This window comes from Monodelphis domestica, chromosome 1 (genome assembly GCF_027887165.1).
Source record: "Monodelphis domestica isolate mMonDom1 chromosome 1, mMonDom1.pri, whole genome shotgun sequence".
NCBI lineage: Eukaryota > Metazoa > Chordata > Mammalia > Didelphimorphia > Didelphidae > Monodelphis > Monodelphis domestica.
The window spans coordinates 283,724,949-283,750,276 of NC_077227.1; the positions used below are offsets into that span (position 1 = coordinate 283,724,949).

The 25,328-nt window shown below is 38.4% G+C and overlaps 1 protein-coding gene across 1 annotated transcript in view; it reads left to right on the forward strand.

Moving 5' to 3' along the window:
* The first annotated feature begins 17,715 nt into the window (after positions 1-17,715).
* The window catches only part of KLHDC2 (kelch domain containing 2), a 31,511-nt gene continuing 23,898 nt past the window's right edge, over positions 17,716-25,328 (forward strand). The window contains exons 1-2 of the mRNA XM_007473128.3: positions 17,716-18,549; positions 25,189-25,268. Of these exons, the coding sequence (XP_007473190.1) occupies positions 18,370-18,549; positions 25,189-25,268 (260 nt within the window). The 5' untranslated portion in view covers positions 17,716-18,369. The remainder of the gene's footprint in view (positions 18,550-25,188; positions 25,269-25,328) is intronic.

Consider the following 25,328-nt stretch of genomic DNA (forward strand, 5'->3'; position numbering starts at 1 on the left):
TTAAATATATTCAGTCCAATCATAAATTTAACATAATGTCTAACTGAAGTTTGGCATTTCTTTCAATTATGAATTTACTTAAAAAAAACAACAACCTACACTATTCTAAGAGGGGTCCATAGGCTTTTTGTTACAGAATTTTCTCTTTAGCCAGCTGAGAGGAAACCATAAGTATTACACGCTGCCCCAGAAGGGATTTTCCTCAAAGTTCTGTACCCCAAGGGAAGGGGCTCTGGGTATTTTATACACCATCAATCAGGGAGGGTTTCCATGGCTTACATGATACATACCCAAACAGGGTTTCTATGAGTTTCCATGGGTTGTGAATACAAACATGATGGACAAGTAAGGGCATCAGAACATAGGCAAGGAGAGACATCAAGGGGTCATGTAGATTTGCATAGTCCTTAGCATGGTATGGACAGCATATCAGTCCACCATGGATTTGTCAGGTCATAGCATGGGAAGTAAACGGTGCCCTATGAAATGGAACCACTCACTTTGTTCTGTGCTGCGGGTGGGGCCAGCCCTCCTGCAGGGTACAGGGTCCTTGGTGTTGTGACGGTGACAGCAGAAAATGAAGAAGAGATGAGAGAGTTGAAGTTTTCAACTGTAGCCAGGTGTCACAAGAACTGTTGCACTTTGGTCGGGACAGACTTTTATTTTTATACCCTTAAATGATTACAGTTTAATTTTTCAACATTTGCTTCCTTAGAAGTAATGGAATAAGTCATACATTAACTTTTAACATCGTTTGAGTAACATTCTATAATTATCCTACATACTTTGATTCCATGTGATTATTCGTTACATGTAATCAATCAGATTTCTAAGGATATAATCAACACAACATTGTTGCCAAGTTTGTGGGGTCAAAGGGTATAATCAACATAACCCAGTTTTAATTATTATTCCAATATCAGGCTTTCATTTTCTAATGTTTCACTAACGTATCCTAGACATATTGCCTAGCCAACAGCTAACAAAACAATTCAGTGAGATGGAATGTACCAGCCTCTCCATGAAAGGCAATTAATATACCGGATCAGAGAGGCTTGTTGTCCCTGGCCTGTATGGGAGTGGAGAATCTAAATACAGTTTTGTTAGGGGTTTTATACCTAGAAAAGGGGGTCCCATCTATGATCCAATTCCGTAGGTTTAATTTTGTAAGTAGAATCTCTTGGTAATATTCTAAGGGGATAGAGTGGGACATCTATTTCAACCCTATAGGCATTTTGCTCTCATTTATGTTTTCCTGGGGCTGGATAAGAATAATAATCATAACAATTCCAATAATAAGGGGGTGTTAATAAGAGAAGTTACACAGGGACTGAGTGGGTATTTCCATCCTTCCTGGGGGCTGTTGTGCAATCCCCGGTTTCCACCTGTGTCTGTGTCAGTGTGGACTTGATGGCTCTTGGCAGTTCTGGAGTTCCAGTAGATACAGGGGAAGGAGGGGTGATCGGTCATACTGTTTGAAACAAGCTTCTGGGTGTGTCAGCCTTGCAAAGGCAGTCCTTAGAACATAAGGGGGTCTCTAGAGGGGGAGATCTAAAGATTTTCCACTACATTTTCACCAGACTATCAAAGAGGTCTATGACACCAAAAAAGTGAAAAACCCCTGAGTCAGGGAAAGCTTCAGCCCTTACCCTCTTTCTCATTAAGGCCTTGGATTCAGAAACAGGAGAAGCTGGGTTTTTCATCCTACCTTAGACACTAGGTTTGTCATCATAGGTAAAATCTCTTCTTGTGATTTCCTCATCTATAAGATGTTAATGCTTAAAAAGTTTTTTTTAAAAGACTCGAGTTAGCAATGTAAAGCACTTTGGAGCTCAGTAAGTGCTAGTTTGATTTTTTATTTAATTGCCTTTCTAACCCTGTATTCACCCTTAATGGGTGAACTTTGGCTGATTAGCTAGTTATTTTATATGTTCCAAGAAAGTGAACTATTATTCCTTTAGGAAATATTTCTAATTAATACATTAGGGCAGCATTTCCCAAACTCTTTTGGAGAGCTCCAGTGTTCTATACAGTTTCAATAGAAGGGATTTCTGTTTATATTTTCATCTGGATCTGTAATTTCACTGGCATAGTTGGAATTTCCCCAGGGAATTGAAAGATTGATGGACTTGTCCAGAATCACATGCACCATACATGTCAAAGGCATTTGAACCTGTCAGCATGATCTTAATCCTAAATTTTTATCAACTATACCAGCAAGCTCAAATGTTTTTAATTGCATACCATCAGTAAAATTAAATTTGAGCCCATGTCCCCAATATGCACATATTCATTTATTTCTTACATGCCCTATAAGTTCAGTCAATTTTTATATTTGGTTTTACAGCTGTTGGAGTTGAATAAGCACTTAAGTTTAAGTGACTTGCCAAATGTCATACCAGCAGCATGTATCAGAGGCAGGACTTGAATATAGTTCTTTTTCACTCAGGGGCTGACTCCTTATCCACTATTCCTTGTTGCTCCTTGGATTAAACAAAGTTATATAACTGTGAAGATTAGATTTGGCTCTCCCTTGATTGTGACAATGAAGGTACTTAGCTCTTCCCTGATTGTAAAGATTTAAATTCTAACTCATGTATATTTTTAGATTTTAATCCCCATAAGTGTAAACACCTACTTAAAAGTTAAGTATGGAGACCTGCCTATTTTGAGATTCAATCACAAAAAGTGCAAACACAATACTTAAAGTTGAATGGGAAGATCTGCCCATGTTAGATCTAATCACTAAAGGTGTAAACATCCTACTTCATCATTTAGTGGGAGGTCTTTGACCTACATGTGAAATGGTGGGTAACGAATCAGAATTAACTAACTGCCTTCTTGGCACTCCTAGAGCAGAGCATCAACAATGATTGGTAGTATGGAATTAGGGGAAGTGATGCAAGAAAAAAGGTCATTAAAAGAAAGAGACAAGGGCCTGAACTCAGTTCTTCTGTGAGTTTTGCTTGAAGACACTTGGAATGGAACTTCCTGTGAGAGGGAGTTCTTCATTTTTGGAAGTGGAGATGGGAGGAATTCTTTGTGCTTTCGAGTTGAGGCTGGTGAAGAGGGGCAGAAGGATCTTCTGTCTGGACTGACATGTAGTGAGTGTAAAGCTGACCTTTAACTGCTAGATTTTTCTGAAGAGACTTCTCCAGGTCTTGGCTACAAGGACTGAGGCCTATCTGGTTAAAGACTAAACTCCCCTGCTTAGTTTTTGAGCCAGGGGCTGGAGATAAATTATTTAGTGCTCAGGCTAGACTTTTTACCTTATCCTCTCTCTGATTTCTTGCTTCACTCTTTCTACATTTTGTAAATAAATTGTAAATAAAATATCTTTGGAATTAATTAAATTCCTGGCCACCAAACTCTTAAATAATCAAGTCTAACTCTTTAAAATTAACCCCCTTTTCCCCCTGACATAAGTTCAGATTGAAGAAGTAAATCACTGGCTGTACTTAGTTAAATCATTATATTCAATATCATCTACCAGTCATACAAAGGTTTTTGTTGAAATTTGGAAGGTAAATTTCTGTCTTCCTTTATTTCAATCAATATTCAAAGAAAATAAGCTGAAAGTACTGCATTTTTATATTTTAAACATGTGATTTCAAAAGCCATGGAAACTTCATTTAGAAGATATTTAAGCAGAAAATCCTGTTTCCACGTTTTTGAAGTGTGCAGACATGAGTTTTTATAGGTAACATCATTTTTGACAACAAGATTGTATATAGACTCTATACTATGAATTTTTCATAAAGCAGTTACTTTCTCATCTCAAAATGTCACTTTTGAATGGTATGTAAGTTAGTTAGAGAAGTAACAGAAATAAGTAATATTAGGAACCATTCACCAATGAATAAAATTGTCAAGGATAATAAACACATTGTTCTCTAAAGAATTGCAAATTGTGTGAAACACATGAAAGAATGCTCCAAATCATGAATCAGAGAAATACCAATCAAAAAACCCCTTAGGTTTTAATTTATACCCAGCAAACTGGCAAAAATCACCAAAGATGGGAATGGCCCATCTTGAGAAGATGTGCAAATTGTGTTATTATCCTCCTCAGAGGAGACTATGTTATTGTTGTGAACTTTTATTTGAATTTCAACCTAATTTGGAAGAAGAGACTACCTCCCAGAATCTAGAAGGTGAACCTTTTGGAGAAGATGCCATGAAGATGCCTGCAGAGACTACACACTGCACCAGAAGATCCACAGTGAACTTTGGGATGTGGTGATTTGAACTATGTGGGGTTGAATGCATTTGTTTTGAATGTATACTCTTATACCAAAGGGGACTACCCCTAATTGGCCTTTTGTCAATGCACCTAACATTGGTTTTGTTCTTCTTTTTCTTTTATTTCCCTCTTGTCCCTAAATTATTGTAATTTCCCTTTAGAAGCTGTAATATTGTATGTACCTCTAGTTAAAGTTATAAACTGATTAAGTTTAAAATGATCCTTTTGGGGAGACTCCTAATGACAGGGGGAGAATGTGTAATTAAAAATGTTGTACCCTTAGACTTTATCTCCCAGGATCCCATTCCCTTTGTCTTCATGCTTGTGTTTGCTACAAGTGTATATAAAATTTTGTGACTCCTCCCTCTCAACCTTTCCTTTTTTTCCCCATGTGTGTGACTGGGTGAGCTCTCTCTGTTTCTTTAGCCTTTTATTTTCCTTTTTGCTTCAAGTTATTATTTAATAAATCTTATTAAATACAATACTTGGAGTAGTTTAGATATTAATTTTTAATCTAAAAAATTCAGGAACACAAATACCTTTTTGGTGGATTTGTGAATTGTTCCAAGCATTCTAGAAAGCAATTTAAAATTAAGTTAAGACTAAAATGTCCATTATTCTTTGAAGGCCCACTATTGGACATATCCTCCAAAGAGGTCAAAGATAGAAAGAAAGGTCTGATGTGCATTGAAATATTTATAGCATCTCTCTTTTTGTGGTAGCAAAGAACTTATAACAAGATAGATTACTATTGACTTGGGAAAAGATAAATAAGTTGTGATATGTTAATTTGTAGGATGTTACTGTGTCATAAAAGTACATAAAAAATACAGGGAAACATGGAAAGACTTGAAATGATACAAAGTTTTATAAGAACCAAAGTAAACAGTAACTAAGAATATACACAATGGCAAAAATTAAATAGAACAAACAAAATTAAGACTGGGCACTGTGTAATTATAAAGCTTAACCTCAAAGAGATGTGAATTTATATCTTTCCCTTTTTTTGTAGAAGTGGTAACAATGAATGTGAAACAGTATTTGTTGTTAGACTTGATTGTGTTGTTTAGTTTTTCTGAATAGATTTTTCTGAATAGATCCCAAACCACCACTTTTACATTAAAAAAAATTTTTTTGTTAGAGGGAATGTGTTTCTAGGTGGATGCCAAGATATATAGGGAATGAAGGTGTTATAAAAACAAAAACCACCATGAAATTTTTTTTAATGTCATTTTTACCTTGAGGATATAAATTGTTTGTTTTTCTTAAACTATCTGCTACATAGCAATATCATGCTACCTTGACAAGCACCTGACATGCATGAAAGAAAGGCAAATTTGGTATTTGTTTTGTTTGAATATACAGGTTTATAACAGTTTTCTTTTTCTTGCCTTCTAAATGGTTATGGAAGAGAGGAGTGGGAGTTCAGAGCTGAAAATAAAATTGAATTTTAAAAAGTCCCCAATTTTCTGATTTTTTCCTTAGCAGTTATTAGTGACTTCTTATCCCAATAATTGGAATATTTGGATTTATCCAACATTAGGTTGCTTATTCATTTGTTTGAGTCTTGTATACTTAATATGTTCCAATGATCAGCTAATTTCTTACCTAATAATCAATTGTTTTGATGATTTTAGCTTATACTCATTTTATAATGTTTGTATGTGTGTGTTTATATGTGTGTATGTAGTATATTTTTAAATCTGGTTCTGCTAGGCCTCTTTTTTAAAATTAACTCCGCTGGAATTCTTGATCTTTTGATCCTCCAGAAAAAAATTTTTCTAGTTCTATAATTTTTTTATAGTTTCATATGGCACTTGATTACGTAAATTAATTTATGTAGTATTGTTTTTGCTAAATTGTTTGTCAAATTGTCTTGACCTACCCATGAACAATTAATATTTCTTCAATTATTTAGATATCTTTTTATAAAGTGTGCTTTGTAGTTGTGTTTATATTGTTCCTGTGTGGCTTGGCAGGTAGTCTCCCCAGAATTTTTCATTTTCTATCCTGCTGGATTTTGTTGGCAACATAAAGAAATTCTGATGATTGTGGGTTTATTTTATATCTTGCAACTTTGCTAAAGTTGTTTTTTAATTGGTTCTCTAGGTATGCCATCATATTATTGCAGAAAGTGATAATTTTATTTCCTTTGTCTATGCTAATTGATTAATTTTCTTTTTCTTGTACTTTTTCTATAGCTAGCATTTCTAACACTATTGAATATTAATATTTATAATGTAGGTCCTTTTCCCTTGATCATATTGGAAAGTCTTATTAAAACTTAATCTCTATATAGATATTGCCTGGTTTGGGTTTTAGATGGATACAACTTATCATTTTAAGGAAAGCTCTATTTATTTTTTCAAATGCTTTTTTCTTCATCTATTGAAATAATCATATTTTTGTTGTTTTTGTTATTGATATTGTCAATTATGTTTATTATTATTATTTTTTTAAACTTTGAACCAGTCTTGCTTTCCTGGTATAAATTCAGCCTTGTCATAGAGTGTATGATCTTTGTGATATGTTGTTGCTGTAACTTTGCTAGCATTTTATTTAAAATTTTTGCATGAATATTTAATACTAGGGATATTGGCCTATGGGCCAATAGTTTCCTTAATGTTTTGAGTCTCAATGGTTTGGGTGTCAAGACCAAATTTGTGTTATAGAAGGAATTTGGTATGGCCTCTTCTTCAAGTATTTTTTCCCCAAACAATTTATGAAGTTTTAAAATTATTTTAAATGCTTGTTTTAATTTATTTGTAAATCCATCTCATCTTGGAACATCTTAATTTGGGAATTCATTAATGGCTTGTTCAATTTCTTTTTCTGAGATAAGTTTATTTAAGTATTCTATTTCCTGTTCTGTTAAGCTTGTCAATTTATCTTGTAAATGTTCATCCATTTCATTTAGGTTATCAGTTTTTTAGCATATCATAAAGCAAAATTTCTCAATGATTGCTTTTACTTTTTCTTCTTTGGTTATGAATCCACCTTTTTCATTTTTTTATACTAATAAATTATTTGTAATTATTGTTTTTCTCATTTTTCAAGTTGCATGCCTAACTTGTTGCTCTGTTCTTTCTCACCTTTATTGATATAAGAGTTTTGAGATATAAATCATCTCCTAAGTATTACTTTGTTTGCATCACACAAATTTTGGTATGTTGACTTGTGTAAAGCTTCAGGTGAACCTGTGGGGTTCAGGAAAGGTACTTTTTGCAAGGATGCAAGAGTCTGAAACTTAGCTTAAAAATAAAAAGCGAAATTTATTAATTTAGAAGGAAATGTTGAATCTGGCCAAGAGGACAGCATAAGTCCTCCTTAAGGAAAACTGCTTCCTAGATGGAACAGCATAGATGGAAAGCTGTTACCAAATAACATCAATTCTGGGGTCTTCATACTCTTTACAACAGTGAAGATGTGACTCTAGAGTGGTATGCACTGAGACATGGGCAGGGGGGAAGTTTGCCTGAAGACATGGGGGTGACCCTCCTAGTTTAGAGGACAGATGAATGTCTGAGATAAAACTTGATATTAAGGAGGTGTATCTCTGTATATCTCAAGTGGAAAGGAGAGTTCAAAGAGGATAATCCTCTCAGGGTCTTATTGGAGTTATCAGATGTTTTGGGTTTGGAATCACAAGAATGTAAAGGAGAAAAGGATTTCCCTGCTTACAGTTTGCCTGAAATACTTCTTTAGTTTTGGGGGTACAATGCCCCTGCCAGACTCATTCATTTTTGCCATTATTGTTAATGAAATTATTGTTTCTATGATTTTTTTATCCAATTCATATTTTAAGATCAAGTTAGACTCTCATTTTTAATTTTTATTCAAGGCCTTTTATTTTCTGAAATTTTTATTGCATTATGGTCACTAAAAGATGCATGTAATGTTTCTGCTTTTCTGAATTATTGAGAGATTTTTATGCCCTAATGAATGGCTCTTAATTGTGAATGTGCCATTCTCTAGAGATCTATCATATCTATCTTTTCTCAAACTTGATTCAGATCTTTCAATTTTTTTTTATTTTGTTTACTTTTGTGGAGATTAATGTAGGTTGGAAAAGGGAAATTCAGGTTCTATTATAGTTTTACTATCTATTTCTTTTTGTAACTCAGCTAACCTTTCCTTTAACATTTTATATACTGTGTAATTAGAATCTATTATCCTAAAAACTACAATTCCCAGCACCCCACTATCTTCACATTATGTGCTAATGTAGGGAGGATATAAATTTCATGTAGCCCTGCCTCTCACTCTCTTGTCTTCATGTGGGGGCTTTGGTTGAGCAGGCTTTTTAAACGGGGAAGGAGAACTTAGTCACATGATCTTAATTTTGTTAAATAATTAGATTTTCTATACTTCTATTTTTTATTCCTTCTACTTCAAGTGATTATTAATAAACTTTATAAAATTAATATTTGGAGTTAATGGATATTAATTTAAATCCTACATTTATGGCAACTAGAAGTGGGGTTTAGAACCCTTAATTCTTTCTGAGTAAATTAGTTTGAAAAGAAACCATGTTTCTCCTGCCATGGCTTTTTAGCCTTTTCCCTCTGGGGAAATAGTGGCATCTCCTCCTGTCTGCCTTGCTTCCCACTGCTTTTGCTGCTGCCACTTGCTACTGTTGCTCTTGCCTCCCTCTCTTATGGCCTGGGTGGTCCTGCCTGCCATTGCAGCCTTCAGTTTTCCTCTTCCTACTGCTGTTGCTATTGCTTTTGCTGGTAAAGTATTAACCCTTCTTTCCCTTGCATTGCTAACACCTGAATGTGAAGCTGGGTGTTTCTTTTAGGCAACAATCAGCCTTCCAAAGGGCTTTTACCTTAGGAGATGCTTCTCCCTCTTAACTCCCTTTCCATGTGGCAGTGGAAGCAAGTGACTCCCTGGCATTTTTACCCCTAGCAGGGAGGGAAAGGAAGGTTACTCTTCCATACAGGAAATAGATTTGCAACCAATTTAATGAGTAGAATTGCAAGCATGGCCACGTTTTTCCTGCCTATCTCAAACAGCTCCCATTCTGGGAGAGCATTACAGAGCTCTCATAGCTCAACATTTTGGGGTATCTTCTCTTTCTTTTTTTTTTTAATGCATATTCTTTGTTGTTTGGTTTAGCTCTCTGGGATGGGAAGGAGTACTGAAAAAAAATTTAGACAATGTAAAAATAAAAGATAACAATAAAAATGTATTTAAAAAAAATAAATGCGTATTAATGGATATTGCTTTGTAGACTGTAAGCTCCTTGAAGACTTCCCTTTTTATATTTGCTTCTCTAGTGTCAAGTCTAGGGTCATGCACACAATGGAAACTCCATAAATGGGTATTGAATTGCACTGGATGCCACTCCACCAGCTTTAATCCTCTTGCCCAAAGACACAGGAACAGAATGCTCTCAGGGAGGTCTTGACTGAGTTCCAAGCTTTTATGGGCAAGAAGGGCATGGAGGACAACACTATGAACATGGGCTTGTCCTTGGATTCGGGCTGCCTGACTGGACTAGGAGCTGGGTCCTCGGGGTCCTGGGGACCCTCGATCAGCTGTTTCTCGGGCTCTGACACAACTTCTCCACCTGGGAGACCTCTAGAGGAGGACTGGGCCCGTCCCAGCAGAACAAGATGTAGGTTTCCATAAGAGGACGAATAGGTTCTGAGTGGGGCCTTTGGGAAGAGGCTGGGGAGGGCCTTGACTGAGAAAGAGGCTTCCCACTGGCACAGTCTATGAGAAAGGTTGGGTGTGCCCTGGCTTTTGTGTTCCAGCTGCAGTCCAGCTCCCCTTCACCATATCTCTTGGGCAGCCTTTCAAGGGGATCTTCATGCTGCTGGCTCATTCCTGCACTGCCCTCCAGGTGAGATTTTAAGCTCATGACTTCAGATCAAAATCTGAGTGTAGACAGTTCTTCTGGCCCTATGCTCCTCCCTAGAAGAAAGCCTGGGTCCTCAGTGAAGACTGCTGACCTCACCACTGGTACTTATAGTGTCGCTGGCAGGTAGGACATTCCTCCTTCCTTCCCTCTCTTTTTCTCTCTCCCATTCTCCCTGCCCCCAGTGACCCAGTTTTGCCCGGAGGATTACACAAAGTCCCAGCAGAGTCAGGCCAGAGCAGCTGGAACTGGGGTATCTTCTCTTTCTAGTGTTCCTCAGTGCACTGGTCCTTGCAATTAGCTTGAGTAATCCCGAGTTTGAGGTGGGAGATTCATCTCCCTACACCCCCTTCCCATTTTGTCCTGCACATATTCTGCCACACATCCAATATGGAATTTGTCCACACTATGCTCAGTGCAGGTATGGGGAACCCCAGAGAAGTGACCAAAGGAATTTAGATGGATGATGATACTGGGGAGGGGAAGGAACCTTAAAGAGTCTGGAGGTGAGTTTTTAAGCCTTTTCAGACTCCATTATTAACTCTTTCAGTTTTATTCCCCTCCAAATAGTGAAGAAGTCTCTGTAATGCAGCCATTGGAATTGAAAAAAAAAAAGGACTCTTGAATTCAGTGCCTCTATTCTGTCACATATCTTGTATTTATTGTTTTAAGATTTAATTTTTTTTAAGTTCACATATTGATCTAATCTAATACTATTCTGTTATAATGAATCATTTTCAGCCACTGTGTTTTGGCCATTAACTATATGTTCTGTTACATTATCTTTATTTATACCTCCCCATATGACTGGACTGGAGAAAATACCATTGTAAAAATCCAAAAACAACATGTGCAAACTCTTTTCCATGGCAAAACCATAGGTCCTTATGAATGCTGGGTTTGTCTGGGTTTCTTGCCAGATTCATCAAGGTCACATGTTGCCTAAATGGCCTTTTGCGCCTTTTTGCCATTGTTAATTGTCACAGAGATGTTGATGGATGGACTCTATCAAACTGGTTATGTAAGGGGCAAAATTATGGTTGCACTGAATATTTAAGAATATGGTTGACAGGAATTAATTACTTGATTCCAAATGAATTATTCAAGTCAGAATGACTTTTATGATAGTTTATTTACAAATAGAGAGAGTGAAAGTAAAGAAAATGAGAGTAATAGAAAGAGATAGCTACTCTGGCCTGGTCTGAACCAGGCAGGGCTTCAGAGGCCCCAGCAAAGGTGGGCACAGAGGTGTTAACTTGGAAATAACACAGAATTATTAACTAGTCAGAAAAACCAAGTCTTTACTCAGGATAGGGATAAGTCCAATTTGGCCCTTTACTCAGAGTTGGCGCCACAACCTTATCAGGGTGCAAACCCTGGATTCTGGGGATGTTATCCCTAGGGAGTGCCACAATGCTAGATGACAACTCCGAGGAACAAAAGAATTTGGGGAACTTATATACCATTTGGGAAATCCAGGGGTAGGGAAAGATGATTGACATCACTATAGCTACAAAGAAAATGGAAGTGTTCTAGCTACACTGACAGGATACAATCAAGCTTGGGAAAAGACTCATAGCTAGAGGCTGGGTGTAAGAGAAGGGGCTGCTTACCATGGATACTAAAGGATGGTTCCTGCTCAGGTGTGGATCTTCTTGGGAAAGGTTCATACAATAGGGGAGACTACCTAAAACAAAGAGCGTCCTTAGCATATGCTTAGTCTCACCCAACCAGGATTGTCAATCCCCTGAGGGTCTCCCACTCAGTCTGAAACTGCTAACTTGGGATTCCCTTCAGGGTAGATTCCATGGGAACAGGGAACAAGTACAAGCTTTGGGGTCTCCAATTTATAAGCTAGTCCTGAAACTTGGGGTTCATCAGATCCCACTAGGCCACAAGTTTGGGATTCCTAAATTCCATGTTGACAGAGGTTAATTAAACAAGAGATTAAAGAAAGGGGGAAAGGGACCTATTTATTAAAAAAAATATTCATAGCAGCTTTTTGTGGTGGCAAAGAATTGGAAATTGAGGGGAATCAAATGGGGAATGGCTGAACACATTGTGATAGAATACTATAGTACTATAAGAAATAATGAGCAATATGGTTTTAGAAAAACCCAAGAAGACATATAATGGATGAAAAGTAAAGTGAGCAGAACCATAATAATTAGCACAATAACAGTAATATTGTAAAGATAATCATCTGAGACTAAGTAATCATGATCAATACAAGGATCTACCACAATTCCAAGAGACTCATGATGAAAAATGCTATTCATCTCCAGGGAGAGAACTGATTGAGTTAAGTAGTAGTAGTAGTCTCTTGGTAACTGAGAATGACGATTGTCTTTGTTCGTTTTCATCTATGGTGTACCCTCATATGACTTTGAAATCCAAAGACTGAGGCACAAAGTTTGTGGTACATGGGGCATGGGACACCAGTTGTTACGGGAGGTGTGGTTGTGGCCTGGTGTCGGCGTTCACGCACAGCGGCAAGACGTCGATGTTGCTCATCTTCAAAGGTGGTGGCGGCATGGTTAATGTGGGTTCAACAGCTGCTTCTGACAGAGACAGCAAGTTCTAGTTGCTTTGGTGTAATGCCAGCCCACTTCAAGTTTGACTTTAGCTGATCCTTGTATCTTTTCTTTGGTTGACCTTGTTTCCTGAGTCCAGCTGACAGTTCACCATAGAATACCTGTCTTGGTATTCGCTGTGGGTCCATGCAGATGACACGTCCAGACCATCGTAGCTGGATTTTGAGGACCATGGCTTCAATACTGGTGGAGTTGGCTCTGTCGAGAACTTCCTGGTTGGTGATTCGGTCCTGCCATCGGATCCTCATGATTGACCGGAGAGAACATTGGTGGAATTGCTCCAACTGTTTCTTGTGCTTCCAGTACAGTGTCCATGTCTCACAACCATACAGGAGCGAGCTGAGGACCACTGCATTATATACTTTGAGATTCATCACAGGGCTTACACCATTGTGTTGGAGGACTTTGCAGTGCAGCCTCCCGAGTGCCTGGTTGGCCTTTTGGATCATGGTCTAGGGACCCATGGTTGGCGATGGTGCTGCCCAGCTACTTGAAAGTGCTGTCGTTGGAAAGCTGTGTGCCGTGGATTGTAATGCATGGCTGATTAGTTAGCCTCCCTGGTGCGGGTTGGAACAGCACCTCTGTTTTGTTGAGGCTGATGGTCAGGCCAAACAGTTTTGTTGGGGTAGAGAACCTGTCCACAATGGTTTGAAGATGATTTTCTTGGTGGGCCATGAGAGCACAGTCATCTGTGAAGAGAGCTTCCAGGATGAGTCTCTCTGTTGTCTTTGTTTTTGCAATCAGGAGGCGAAGGTCGAATAGTGAGCCATCTAGATGGTATTTGATATAAAAGCCCAGGTTTAGATCCATCACAGCAAGTCATATTACTTGGGGGAAAAATAGGTTGAAAAGTACTGGAGCGAGGACGCAGCCTTGTTTCACGCCATTGGAGATGTTGAAGCGATCAGAAGTCTCTCCACCAGATAGGACTTCCCCTGTCATGTCAACATGGAAGAGCTGAATCAGTTTGACGAATTTTGCTGGGCAATTGAGTTTGCTAAGGATCACCCACAATGTGTCCCTGTTTACTGTGTCAAACGCCTTAGTTAGGTCTATGAAGACAATGTAGAGACTCGGGTTCTTCTCAAGGCATTTTTCCTGCATTTGCCTCACTGTGAAGACCATGTCGATGGTGCTGCGATCTGGTCGGAAGCCACATTGTGATTCAGGCAGGTTCTGCTCTGAAACAGATGACAGGAATGACTGATTGAGTTAGAGGAGATTAAAACATATTTTTTTCTTTTTTTTTTGTTAATCATGGCTAATATGGAAATATTTTGCATGATCAGGATGGAGTAGAAAGACAGAAAGGATTTGAGGTGGAAAAAAATTTTAATTTAAAAAATACAATTCATTCCAATATTACCTAAACTTTGAAAAAATAGGAAATTAAGGGAATCTACCAAATTCTTTTTATATTGTTAACTTGGAAATGTTAACCTGCATCCAGGTCCACACATAGAAATCATGTAACTTGTGGCTGCACTTCTAGGTGGTTCTTTGGGCTGTTGACTGGACCCACCTTCCCGTGGGACAACAGACAAGCTGTTACCTGTAGTCGAGGCATTGCCGTAAAGGCAGGGCCGTTTACGGCAGAGCTGTAAGGGTTAAAGCCTCCTCTTCTCCCTGCTTGGGCTGCATAGTCAAGGTTGGAATAGTCAGCAGAGGGAGGATTGATAAGGTTTGTGAGAAATTGTGAGAGACTGTGGAAAACTTGCTTCTCTATCTTTGTTTGGAATCCTCTTGGTTCTTCCTAGTGCCTGGCAGGTAATGTCATGAATTCCTATGAATCTGCCCAATTATTGGTTCCTGCTGTTGCTGGGCGGTAACATCATATCTTCCTGTGTGTCTTAACCTATGTATGCTTTGTGTGAACCCAATAAAGCTTTGTCGCTATCCATTTTCATATAGCGTCCATTTGTTACTCTTCATTTCGTTACCCCAAGTAAGGTCACACAGGGCTGGATGACCCTGGCGCTCAGCCTTACATTTGGGGATCCTATATACCATTTGGGAAATCCAGGGGCAGGGAAAGGTGATTGACATCACTATAGCTACAAAGAAAATGGGAGTGTTCTAGCTACACTGACTGGATACAATCAAGCTTGGGAAAGGAATCATAGCTAGAGGCTAGGGTGTAAGAGAAGGGGCTGCTTACCATGGATACTAAAGGATGGTTCCTGCCCAGGTGTGGATCTTCTTAAGAAAGGTTCTAATACAATAGGGGAGACTACCTAAAACAAAGAGCGTCCTTAGCATATGCTTAGTCTCACCCAACCAGGATTGTTATTTCCCTGAGGGTCTCCCACTCAGTCTGAAACTGCTAACTTGGGATTCCCTTCAGGGTAGATTCCCATGGGAACAGGAAACAAGAACAAGCTTTGGGGTCTCCAATTTATAAGCTAGTCCTGAAACTTGGGGTTCATCAGATCCCACTAGGTAACAAGTTTGGAATTCCTAGATTCCATGTTGGCAATATGAATATGTTCTTTATATCTAATCTAGTAAGAGTCAAAACAGAGGGGAGGAAATTAGGGATCAGTATCCCTAATGAATATTGATGTAAAAAATTAAAATATTAGCAAGGTAGTTTATTCTGTGCTTTATTAGTTTACAATTTTCCTTAAAATTGTTCATTTTTATAATATTAATTTTAATATATAAATTTTTCTTTCTGCTTCAGTCTGCAGCAGCTAATATTTTCCCAATGTTCCTTTGAAATAATCTATTTTTTCATCTCTTACAGCACCATAGTTTACCTTCAAAATCATATAATACAATTTATCCAGCCATTCTGCAATTGATGAGTTCTCTTTTGTTTCTAATTTTTTGTCAACAAGAAGAGCTGTTATAAATATTTTTGTAAGTGAGGAACCTTTTCTTTTGTTACCAAAGTGGTCATGTATTTGAATTTGCTCTGTCTGAAGTTGTAATTAAGTAAAATATGCTAATTCTAGCTCAATGGAAATAGGTTGTTTATGGCAACATGGAAATCTAGAGATCCCCAGTTTATTTAGTTTGAGGGTATAAACCCCAGGTTTTGACCTTGTCACTGGAGAGATTTCCCCCTGAGGGAAGGTCCCACTTCACCAGACAATGGACATCCAGGTGGGTTTGGGTGGGAACAGCTAATCCCACACAATGCTAAGTATCTCTTTTGTCCCAATGGTTTCTCCCCTTAGGCTAAGGTCCATTACCAAGGAGGCCAAGTCCTGGGCTGAGTCTTTCCCTTTTGTGTCCATTGTGGGGCATCAGCCCCTCACAGCATTCAGGTCTGGAACTCCTCATTTTTCTTTCTTACCATTGTAAAGTCAGTCAACTGTCCCTCTCACTCAAAGCCCCCAGGTCATCTAGAGTGGTATATAGGTTCCCCAAGTTCTTTTGTTCCTCAGAGTCCATCCTGAGTCAGTGGCACTCCCAGGGGTCAGTGATCAGAGGGTCCAGATTTTGTGCAGGCTCTGGGAGCAGCTCTGTTGTCACAACCTAGTAGTGCTGAACTCCCTTTTCCCTTGATTAAAGAGTGATTTTGACTATTTAAGTTCTGTGTTTTTTCTATTTGACATTTGAATTGGAATAATGTGCCCAATTTGGTGGTTTGCTCTAATTGGGACCTAGCCTTTGTAGAGCTGAATCAATGTGCAATAATTTTAAGTGTGAAATAAGGATGTCTATTTTCACCATTTCTATTTTATAGTACTACAAATACTTCATATAACAATATTAAATAAAAAGGAATTTAGAGAATAACTGAAAGAATAACCAGAGAAGAATAAAATAAACAAAACTCACTTTTTTTGCAGATGGTATACTTATAATAATCCTAAAGAGTCAAGTTAAAAAAAAATGAATTCAGTAAATATTTTGAGGAAACTTGTACGATATAAAATAAACCCATAGAAATCATCCACATTTCTACATTATATCAATAAAATTCAGTTTGAATAGGTAGAGAGATTCCATTAAATATCAATACAGAATATATAAAATACTGGTAGTCTACCAGCCAAAATAAGTACAAGAACTATATGTATAAAACTACAAACAAATGAGATAATACTTGTAAAGTTTTTCCACACTGGGGCTTGGCATATAGTAGGCCTTTAATAAATGTTTACTGTGCCCTCCCTTCATTTATAGAAATATAAACCGGAATGATTTGGAAAAAAAAACAAAAAACTAATTGGTAGAGAGTGGAATGTGCCAATATAATAAAAATTCAGTAATTTATTATTATTCAAATTTATTTATTCAATGGCATACCAATAAAAAACCTCAAAGGATTTCTTTATAGAATTGGGAAAATGACAATTCATATGGAAGAAAAAATGTCAGGATTCTCAAGCGAAATAAGGAAAAGAAATGACATGTTTCCTAAATGATGCCTAGCGCACATTTGAGAGAATAATCTTCTACTTAATGAGTTTCAGTTTGACCAAATACAAAGGCAGTCAGGTGACACAGTGAATAGAAGGAATGTCAGAAAGACATTCAAATATCACCTGAACACACTTTCTGGCTGTTCGACCTGGAGTAAGTCATCTTAACTGCTATTTGCCCGAGTTTCTTCAAATGCCAAATGACAGTAATAATAGTATCTGCATCTCCGATTAAGATCAAATGAGATATTTGTAAAGCGCCTAGGTTATAGTGGGAGCTACATAAAAGCTTGAATTCAACATCAAACCAAACATTACAACTCCAAGAAGTTCCTAAGTAACCTTCCTCTTTGTTGATTATATTCAATTTATTTTGGCTGTATTTCATTTGTATATAGTTACTTGGATGACCTCTTGTTTTCCCTCGTTTGTATAAGCAGAATACACGCAGAGTCTGGCAATACAGCAGGTGCTCATTTAAAGTTCCACCGATGGACTGCCTATTAATACTCTCAAGTTCTCCGCCTCTCTAGTTTCCCATCCCCGCCTCTTTCTTAGCCTCTCCGAAGTCTAGGCAGGAATCCTAGAGGTAGCCCCTCCCCCAGATTCCCGGCTGCCGGGTCCCCAGTTCGCACTCTGGTCACAAGGTGGCATTTGTTCGGTTGTTCAATCCCCTTTCTGGTCCTAGAACCGTCTGGGCGGCTCGGGTCGGCCTCCAGGAGCTCCCCTAGGCTGGTCGAGGTAGGAAGTTCAAGAAGCGAGAGAAGGCGATGCGCATGAGGGATTCTGGAGGACCGCCACTGGGTGGCGCTGACAGCACTGCTCGGCTTCCGCACCTGCGTCCAGGGTCCGCCCCAGGAGAAACGACGCTTTCCGCTCCAAGGTATAAACAAGGGGGCTGTCCGGCGGAAGCTCAGGCTCGGGCCGGTGTCGGTTCTCGCGGGGCGGCGAGCCCAGGCCAGGCCAGGCCCTCGACGCTGGCCAGGGCCGTCCGAAAAGTGGCCTGGGCGAGGCGAAGCGAAGCAGCCCGAGCCGGCCGGCCGGTCCCGGGGCTTCAGGGCCCGACCGCTCCTGGGACCTTGTGGCTCGGCTGTTCCCCCCCTCAAACCCCACCCTTGGTCCCCCGACCGCGGAGCTCACGGCTGAGGCTGAAGCGTCTCTGGGGTCGGACGGGCGGCGGACAGCCCGGCCCCGCCTCCTCAGGGGAGGGGGAAGGACTTAGGGCCGGTTTGTTTTCCCTCTCCCCGGGGTCGGTGGTGTCGGTGGTTCTTGAACAAAGAACAAACCAAAATGGCTGATGGCGAGGAGGAGGAGCTGCAGGTGGCGGAGCCGCCGCCGGGGCCGGGGCCCGGGCTCGGGGCCGCAGACCAGGAAAGCTTGGAGCTTCTCGAGGCGGCCACTCCAGCCGAGCGGAGCGGCCACGTCGCGGTTAGCGACGGGCGACACATGCTTGTCTGGGGCGGCTACAAGGTGGGTAAACCAAGGACGGGGCTGTGTCCCCTTCACCGTGGTTTTAAAAGAGCGTGACAATCTTCCCAGGCTCCTGTACCCTGGCACCATGGAGGGTGGGCAGTGGAGAGGCAGCTACTGTTACTCTAGTTGAGGTCCCCGGCACTCTGGTGGAGCCTACAGACCACCTCTTCGTAATGTTTTTAAATGCATAAAACAAAATGCCCAGGATTACACAGAAAATTCTATTTAGATACATGTATCAAAAATGATATTTTTAAAAAATCCAAAACCCACGAACTTCAGGTTAAGAAATTTGAATTTAATTCCCCGAGTTAGGGAGATTAGCCAGCGAGAAGTTTTACGTCTTGTTTCAGTTAGCTAGCATTTGTTAAATGGTTGCTGTGCGCCAAGGCACTATGCTAAGTGTTGGGGATACTAGAGGATACTAGAAATGGAAACAAAACAATTTCTATTGGAAAGGATAAGGGGAGCAGATGAGTATATACTTAAGTATATACAGAGTAAATATAAAGAGAATACAAAGTGGTTTGATGGTATGGGCTATAGGGCCTTATAGCAGTTGAGGAAATCACGGAAGGATTCATGTAGAATTGCATATTGAAGGAAATGAGGGATTCTGTGGGGCAGAGGTGAGGAAGGAGGACATTCCAACTTGGGGCAAGGTATCATGTGTCAGCAACAAGGAAAAGGCCAGTTTTCCAATTGCATGGTGAGGAAGGGCAAGTAAATTTGGGTGAAGATGGAAAGATAAGGTTCAGCCCTTGCTATGAAAACTGAACAGGAATTTATATTTTTTTCACAGGCAATAAACTTTTGGAATAATCTAGGCAGGAGATGATGAGGGATTGAGCTATATGGTGGTAGTCCTGTGAGTAGGGAGTTGTATGTGATGGTTGAAACGGCAAGATTTGGCAACTTAGGTGAGTAGTGAGGAAGAGTGAAGAAATGAGCATAATGCCCAGGTAGTGAATCTGAGGGGACTGGAAGGAGTGTCAAAGAAAAGTAGATAAATTTGGAAGTAATGAGAGTTTGGGTCATTGAGGGGATGCATAATGAGCTCTATCTTTTGGGATGTTTACTGGACATCTAGTTTGAAATGACCTATCGGCAATTGGTGATGTAAGACTGAAGCTCATGTGTATGTATATCTTAGTCATTTGCGTAGTGATGATAAAGCCATGGGATCTTGGGGTCACCAAGAGAGAGTTTAGAGAGAGAGCTCTCTAAGTGTTAGTTATTTTATATATATATATATATAACTATAGTTAGTTAATTATTAATACTGAGTGGGCTCAGTATTAATACTTCAGGAAATACTCATAAGTTAAGGCCATTGATATGACTGAACAGAGGAGAATGAGGTATTCAGTCAGGTAGGTAAATAACCATTAGGATATAGTGTCACCAGAATTAAGAGATTAGAATATCTTGAAAGAGAGGGTGATGACCATGGTCATATGGTTATATGCTGTATCAGGTAGGTGAGAAGAATGAGGTTTGAGAAAAGATTGTCATATTAAGCTTATGGGAGATTGGTCTTAATTTTGGAGAGATCAATTTCAGTTGAGTAATGAGTACAAAAGCCATATAGAAAGAGAATGAAGAGTGGCTTCCCCTCCCCTTTTTTTTGCTTCCTCAAACTTTTTGAGTGCCCAAGGTGATTGATTTCCTAGAATTTTTTTTATCCTGAAGGTTGATATATAATAACTATTAATTACTAGCAGTTTCTCTCCATAGTATTCAGAAAATGCTTTGCTATTGTTTGTAAAAGTGCTGTCATTCAAAAACAAACATTTTAAAAGTGTACACTTTTTATACTAAGCACGGGTTATACAAAGGTGAATAAGAGATAATATTTATCCTTAAGGAGCTTGCAACTTGGTTGTTGAGGTAATGTTATTTTTGTTGCTGTTCTTTGTAAATATTAGGTTAAGGATGCTGTGTTCAACTAAATAACCTTTGAGGGCCATTCCAGGTTTAACTTTCTGAGTCTTTGCACATTTTTTTTTGTATTTTTGCTTCAGGCCCTGGTGGCAGCAAATGTTAAAATCGGGCTAGTTTGAGAGGAAGACCAGGATAGTTCCATTCAGTATTTCGAGTTCAGCTAGTGTACCTCAGACTAATCTCTTCTATTTTAGTGGGGAAGCATCACATCATAGAGTATAGAGCATTAGAATTGGAGTCAGAAGACATGGGTTCAAATCCTGCTTCAGACAGCAATTCCAGGGTTATCTTGAGGATAAAATGAGATAATTATAAAATGTTAAAGCACTGTAAATGTTAGCTGTTATTGAAGTATTACTGCCTAGAGTCCTATACCAATATTTCCATTATGTGGTTGTCAGTGAATTTCCTAAAGGACAGATCTGACCCTACTCAGTATAATGTCTTCCTATTCCCTTTAGGATCAAATATAAACTTCTTGGAATTTAAAGCTCTTTACAACTTGACACCAGCCTATCCAAACTTTTTATATATTAATCTTGTTCATCTACTCTTGGTGCCACCTAAATTTGCCGCCTTGATGTTCCACTCATACAATATACCCCATTTCCCATCTTGGTGCTTTTGTACTGTTTGTCATCCTTAACTCCACTTGATAATTCAGTTTAGGTGCCAATTTCTACAGTGAAGCTTCCTGAATCCTCTAGTTGCTAGTACTTTTCCTTCTTAAAATTACCTTGTATTAATTTTGTATATAATAAGAAGCAGTGTAGTAGGTAGAGAGCTGACTATACAACCAGGAAAACTTGGATTAAAATCCCACTTCTGGTTTAATTTAATTTCTCAATTATCTAGACATCTCTCTAAGAAGTTGCAGAAGAATTACCAAAACATGGGTTGAGGACATTTCCTTACCTTGGAGTTCTCAGTACCAATCAAATTGCAAGTCTGAGTCCTATCCCTAACCCTTTAAATATGTCATACTGGCTTCCCAGGTAGAATGTAAACTATTTCTAAAAATTGGCATCCAAAACACATTTCCTTGTTGGTCATTGTTATAAGAGCAAACTCATATATAATCAAAACAAAATAAAACTATAAATACACTGATATGAAAGACAACAACTTTCTCTGGAGGTAGGTAGCATTCCTTATCATGTCTTTCAGGATTGTTTCAAGATCATTCATTGCTAAGAGTAGCCAAGTTTTCAGATAATCATCGTCCAATATTACTGTTACAGTGTACGATGCTCTCCTAGTTGTTATTTCACTCTGCATCAGTTCCTGCAGATCGTCCTAGCTTTTTCTGAAATCATCCTGCTTATCATTTCTTATAGCATAACAGTATTTGATCACCAACATGTACCACAATTTGTTCAGCCATTTCCCAATTGATGGACATCCCCATAACTTCCAATTCTTCGCCACTACAAAAAGATCTGCTCTAAATATTTTTGTACAAGTAGGCCCTTTTCTTTTCTTTATTATCTCTTTGGGATACAGACCCAGTAGTGGTTATTACCATATCAAAAGGTATGCATAGTTTTATAGCCCTTTAAGTATAGTTCCAAATTGCCCTCCAGAATAGTTGGATCAGTTCACAACTCCACCAACAATGCATTAGTGTTCCAATTTTGCTACATCATCTCCAAATTTACTACTCTCCTTTACAGCCATATTGGCCAATCTGACTTGTGTGAGGTAACATCTCAGTATTTTAATTTGCATTTCTTTAATCCAGAGAACATTTTTTCATATGATTATTCATAACCTTTGATTTCTTCATCTGAAAATTGCTTGTTCATATCCTTTGACCATCTGTCAATTGGTGAATGGCTTGTATTCTTATAAATTTGACTTAGTAGAATGTAAACTATTCACAGTAGGGTCTGTTTTATTTTTGTCTGCATACTTAACTGCCTAGCAGATAGTCATACTTAACTGCCTAGCACTTAATAAATTCTTGTTTGATACTGGAATGCCTCTGAATAAGGCAGAGATTAGCCTTGAAAGCTAGCTTACTGGATATGAAGAATGTTTTTCTCATTATATGGTAAATAATTTCAAGACAATTTGTCTTGAAGGATAATAATCCTGGTGTATTTAGAACTAAGGTCATGGAACTAATCCATTGTTCCCATTTGGAGGATTTTTTTGCCATAGGCTATAGTCATAGTGCCATCTATATCCCAAATATATACCTCTGATGATGACAAGGGCAGCCTCATGAAAGTGTATGAATAGGACATTAAAAATCGTCCACTAACACTAGAAAAATAAAAAATTCTTCAAATGATGTTATTATCAAATTCTTCATTATAAAGAAAATGAATTTTTTGCAGTTAATGAAGCTCCATTTTCTATCTCTGTGGGGAGAAGCTTTGTTCTATCTCCCCATCTCTTCATTGAAAACTATAAAAAAAACCCCAAAAGATATAGACAGGATAAATTGGACATAATCTCAGATAGAACAGTATTATTAAGGGGAATTGGTAAAGGCTTTTTGTGAGAGGTAAGATTTATAAGGGAACTGAAGATAGGGAAACCAACAGATGAAGGTAAGAGGGGAACAAATTCCAGATATTAGGGACAGCTATAGATAATGTTCAGAGTAAATAATGTCTTAACAGCAAGGAGGCCAGTATCACAGAGTGAGGAGGAGAGTTGTAAGGTAACTGGAAAGGAGAGGAGGAAGGAACTTATAAATGGCTTTAAAATGAAATAGGATTTTTTATTTGATCTTGCGGATGATAGTCATTAGAGTTTACTAAGTTGGGGTGTAGAGCACGTGGTAGCATCTCAGGAAGAACAATTTGACAACTAAGTAAATAGACCAGAATTGGGAGAGGCAAGGTAGGGAGACCAACAATCGAGCTATTTCGTAGCTAGGAATGAAATAAAGAGGACTTGTACTAGGGTGATAGGCAGTGCCAAAAGAGAGAAAAGGGCATATTTGAGAAATGTTGGCAATGTAGAATTAATAGTACTTGATATCTGATTGCATACAGTTATGAGAAAGAATGAGATTTGAGAATGACACCTGTATCTAACCAGAATGGGAGGATGGTGTCCCTGTGATAAGAAGTTCAGAAGAAAGGCCTTGAGGGGAAAAGATAAGTTCAGTTTTGGATTTATTGAGTTTAGGATGTCTATGGAACATAAAGTTTAATGGGTCCAGTAGGCAATTGGAGATACTAATCTAGAGGTCAGGGGAGAGGACAGGGCTCTAGAAGTAGATCTGGAAATCTGTGTAATTATTGAATCCGTGGGAGCTAAATGAGATCACTAAGCAAAAAAGTATAGAAGAAGAAGAAGAAAAGAGAAACTAGGGACTAGGGCAGAGTCCCAAGGTGGGCCTGACCTGGCTAAAGATCTGTCAAGAAGACTGAGAAGGAACAATCAGATAAGTAGGAGAACTAGAAAAGAATAGTCACAAAAAGTTAAAAGAGGAGAGTGTCAAGGAGAAGAGGGTAATTAGATAGTGTCAGACAGAAGAGAGGTCAAGAAGGATGAAGACTGAGAAGAGGCCATTAGATTTGGCAATTACATCATTGATAACTTTGGAGAGGGCAGCTAGGTAGTGCAGGAGATATAATGTTGGAATTGGAGTCAGGAAGATTTATCTTCCTTAGTTCAAGTCTGGATTCAGACACTAGCTAAGACCCAAGCAAGTTGCTTAACCCTGTTTGCTTCAAATTCAATTTCCTCATCTATAAAATAAAGTGGAGAAGAAAATGGCAAACCACTTAAGTATCTTTGCCAAGAAAACCCTAAATGGGGTCATGAAGAGTTAATCATGGCTAAAAAACAATTGAACTGAAACCTTGGTGAGATCAATTTCAATTGAATGATGTCTTACACTCAGAGAATTAAGGAGCTTGGAAATGAAGTAGAAGCACTGATTGATTGTAGAAGACTTCAAGGATTTTAGCCTTAAAAGCAGGGATAGCCTTATGGGACAATAGTTAGGAGTTATAGGCAGATTTAAGAAAGGGTTTTTAAAGATAGGAAGACTTGGGTGTATGTGTAGACAGTAGTGAAGCAGCCAATAGACAGTGATTGTAGAGAAGTAAGAGTGGAATTAAATAGGGAAGTCTGCTAGAGAAGACAGGATGGAATAAGTTCTGAATGATGGGAGATAAGAGCGAATACTTAGCAAATGACTTAATTTTTTAATGAAATGAGGCAAGAGTCTCTTAGAGGTGGAAGAGAGAAGGAGCAGTGGGAGGTTTGAGAAAGTATGCAAGAGTTTGGGAAAGCCTCTGTGGATATTGGGATAGTTAATTGATTAGGGATGTGTAAAAATGTTGTTTTCCCCAGTGAAGGCCAGTTAACATTTAATTTTATGTTTAAAGTTGTAGTGGTATACTGTCTACCTTCATTCAGCAGAACATTTAGATAGAGGCAAAAAACATCACACAATAGGAATTTAATATATTCTTGATTTTTATGCTTTCATTTTATAGGATCTTGATAAATGCTGAATTTAAATGTTAATCCATTGATATTTTGATATTATCAAGATTTGGAAGATGTTATTACTCTTTTTTTTTAGAAAACTTATCAATAATTAAAAATATGAAATTAATCAAAATAATAATACTTTAAAAATAGAAATCTATGAATTCATGATACCTTTAAATTAATCATTTTTATCTATGTGTGTGTTTTTTTTTTGTTTTTTTTTTTTAGAATGCTCAAGTCAGAGGATTTTATGATTTTTATCTGCCTAGAGATGAAATATGGATCTACAACATGGAGACTGGAAGATGGTAACTTTAAATATTATTTGGAGATGGGTTCAAGGATGAAAATTCATGTAAGCTTTTAAA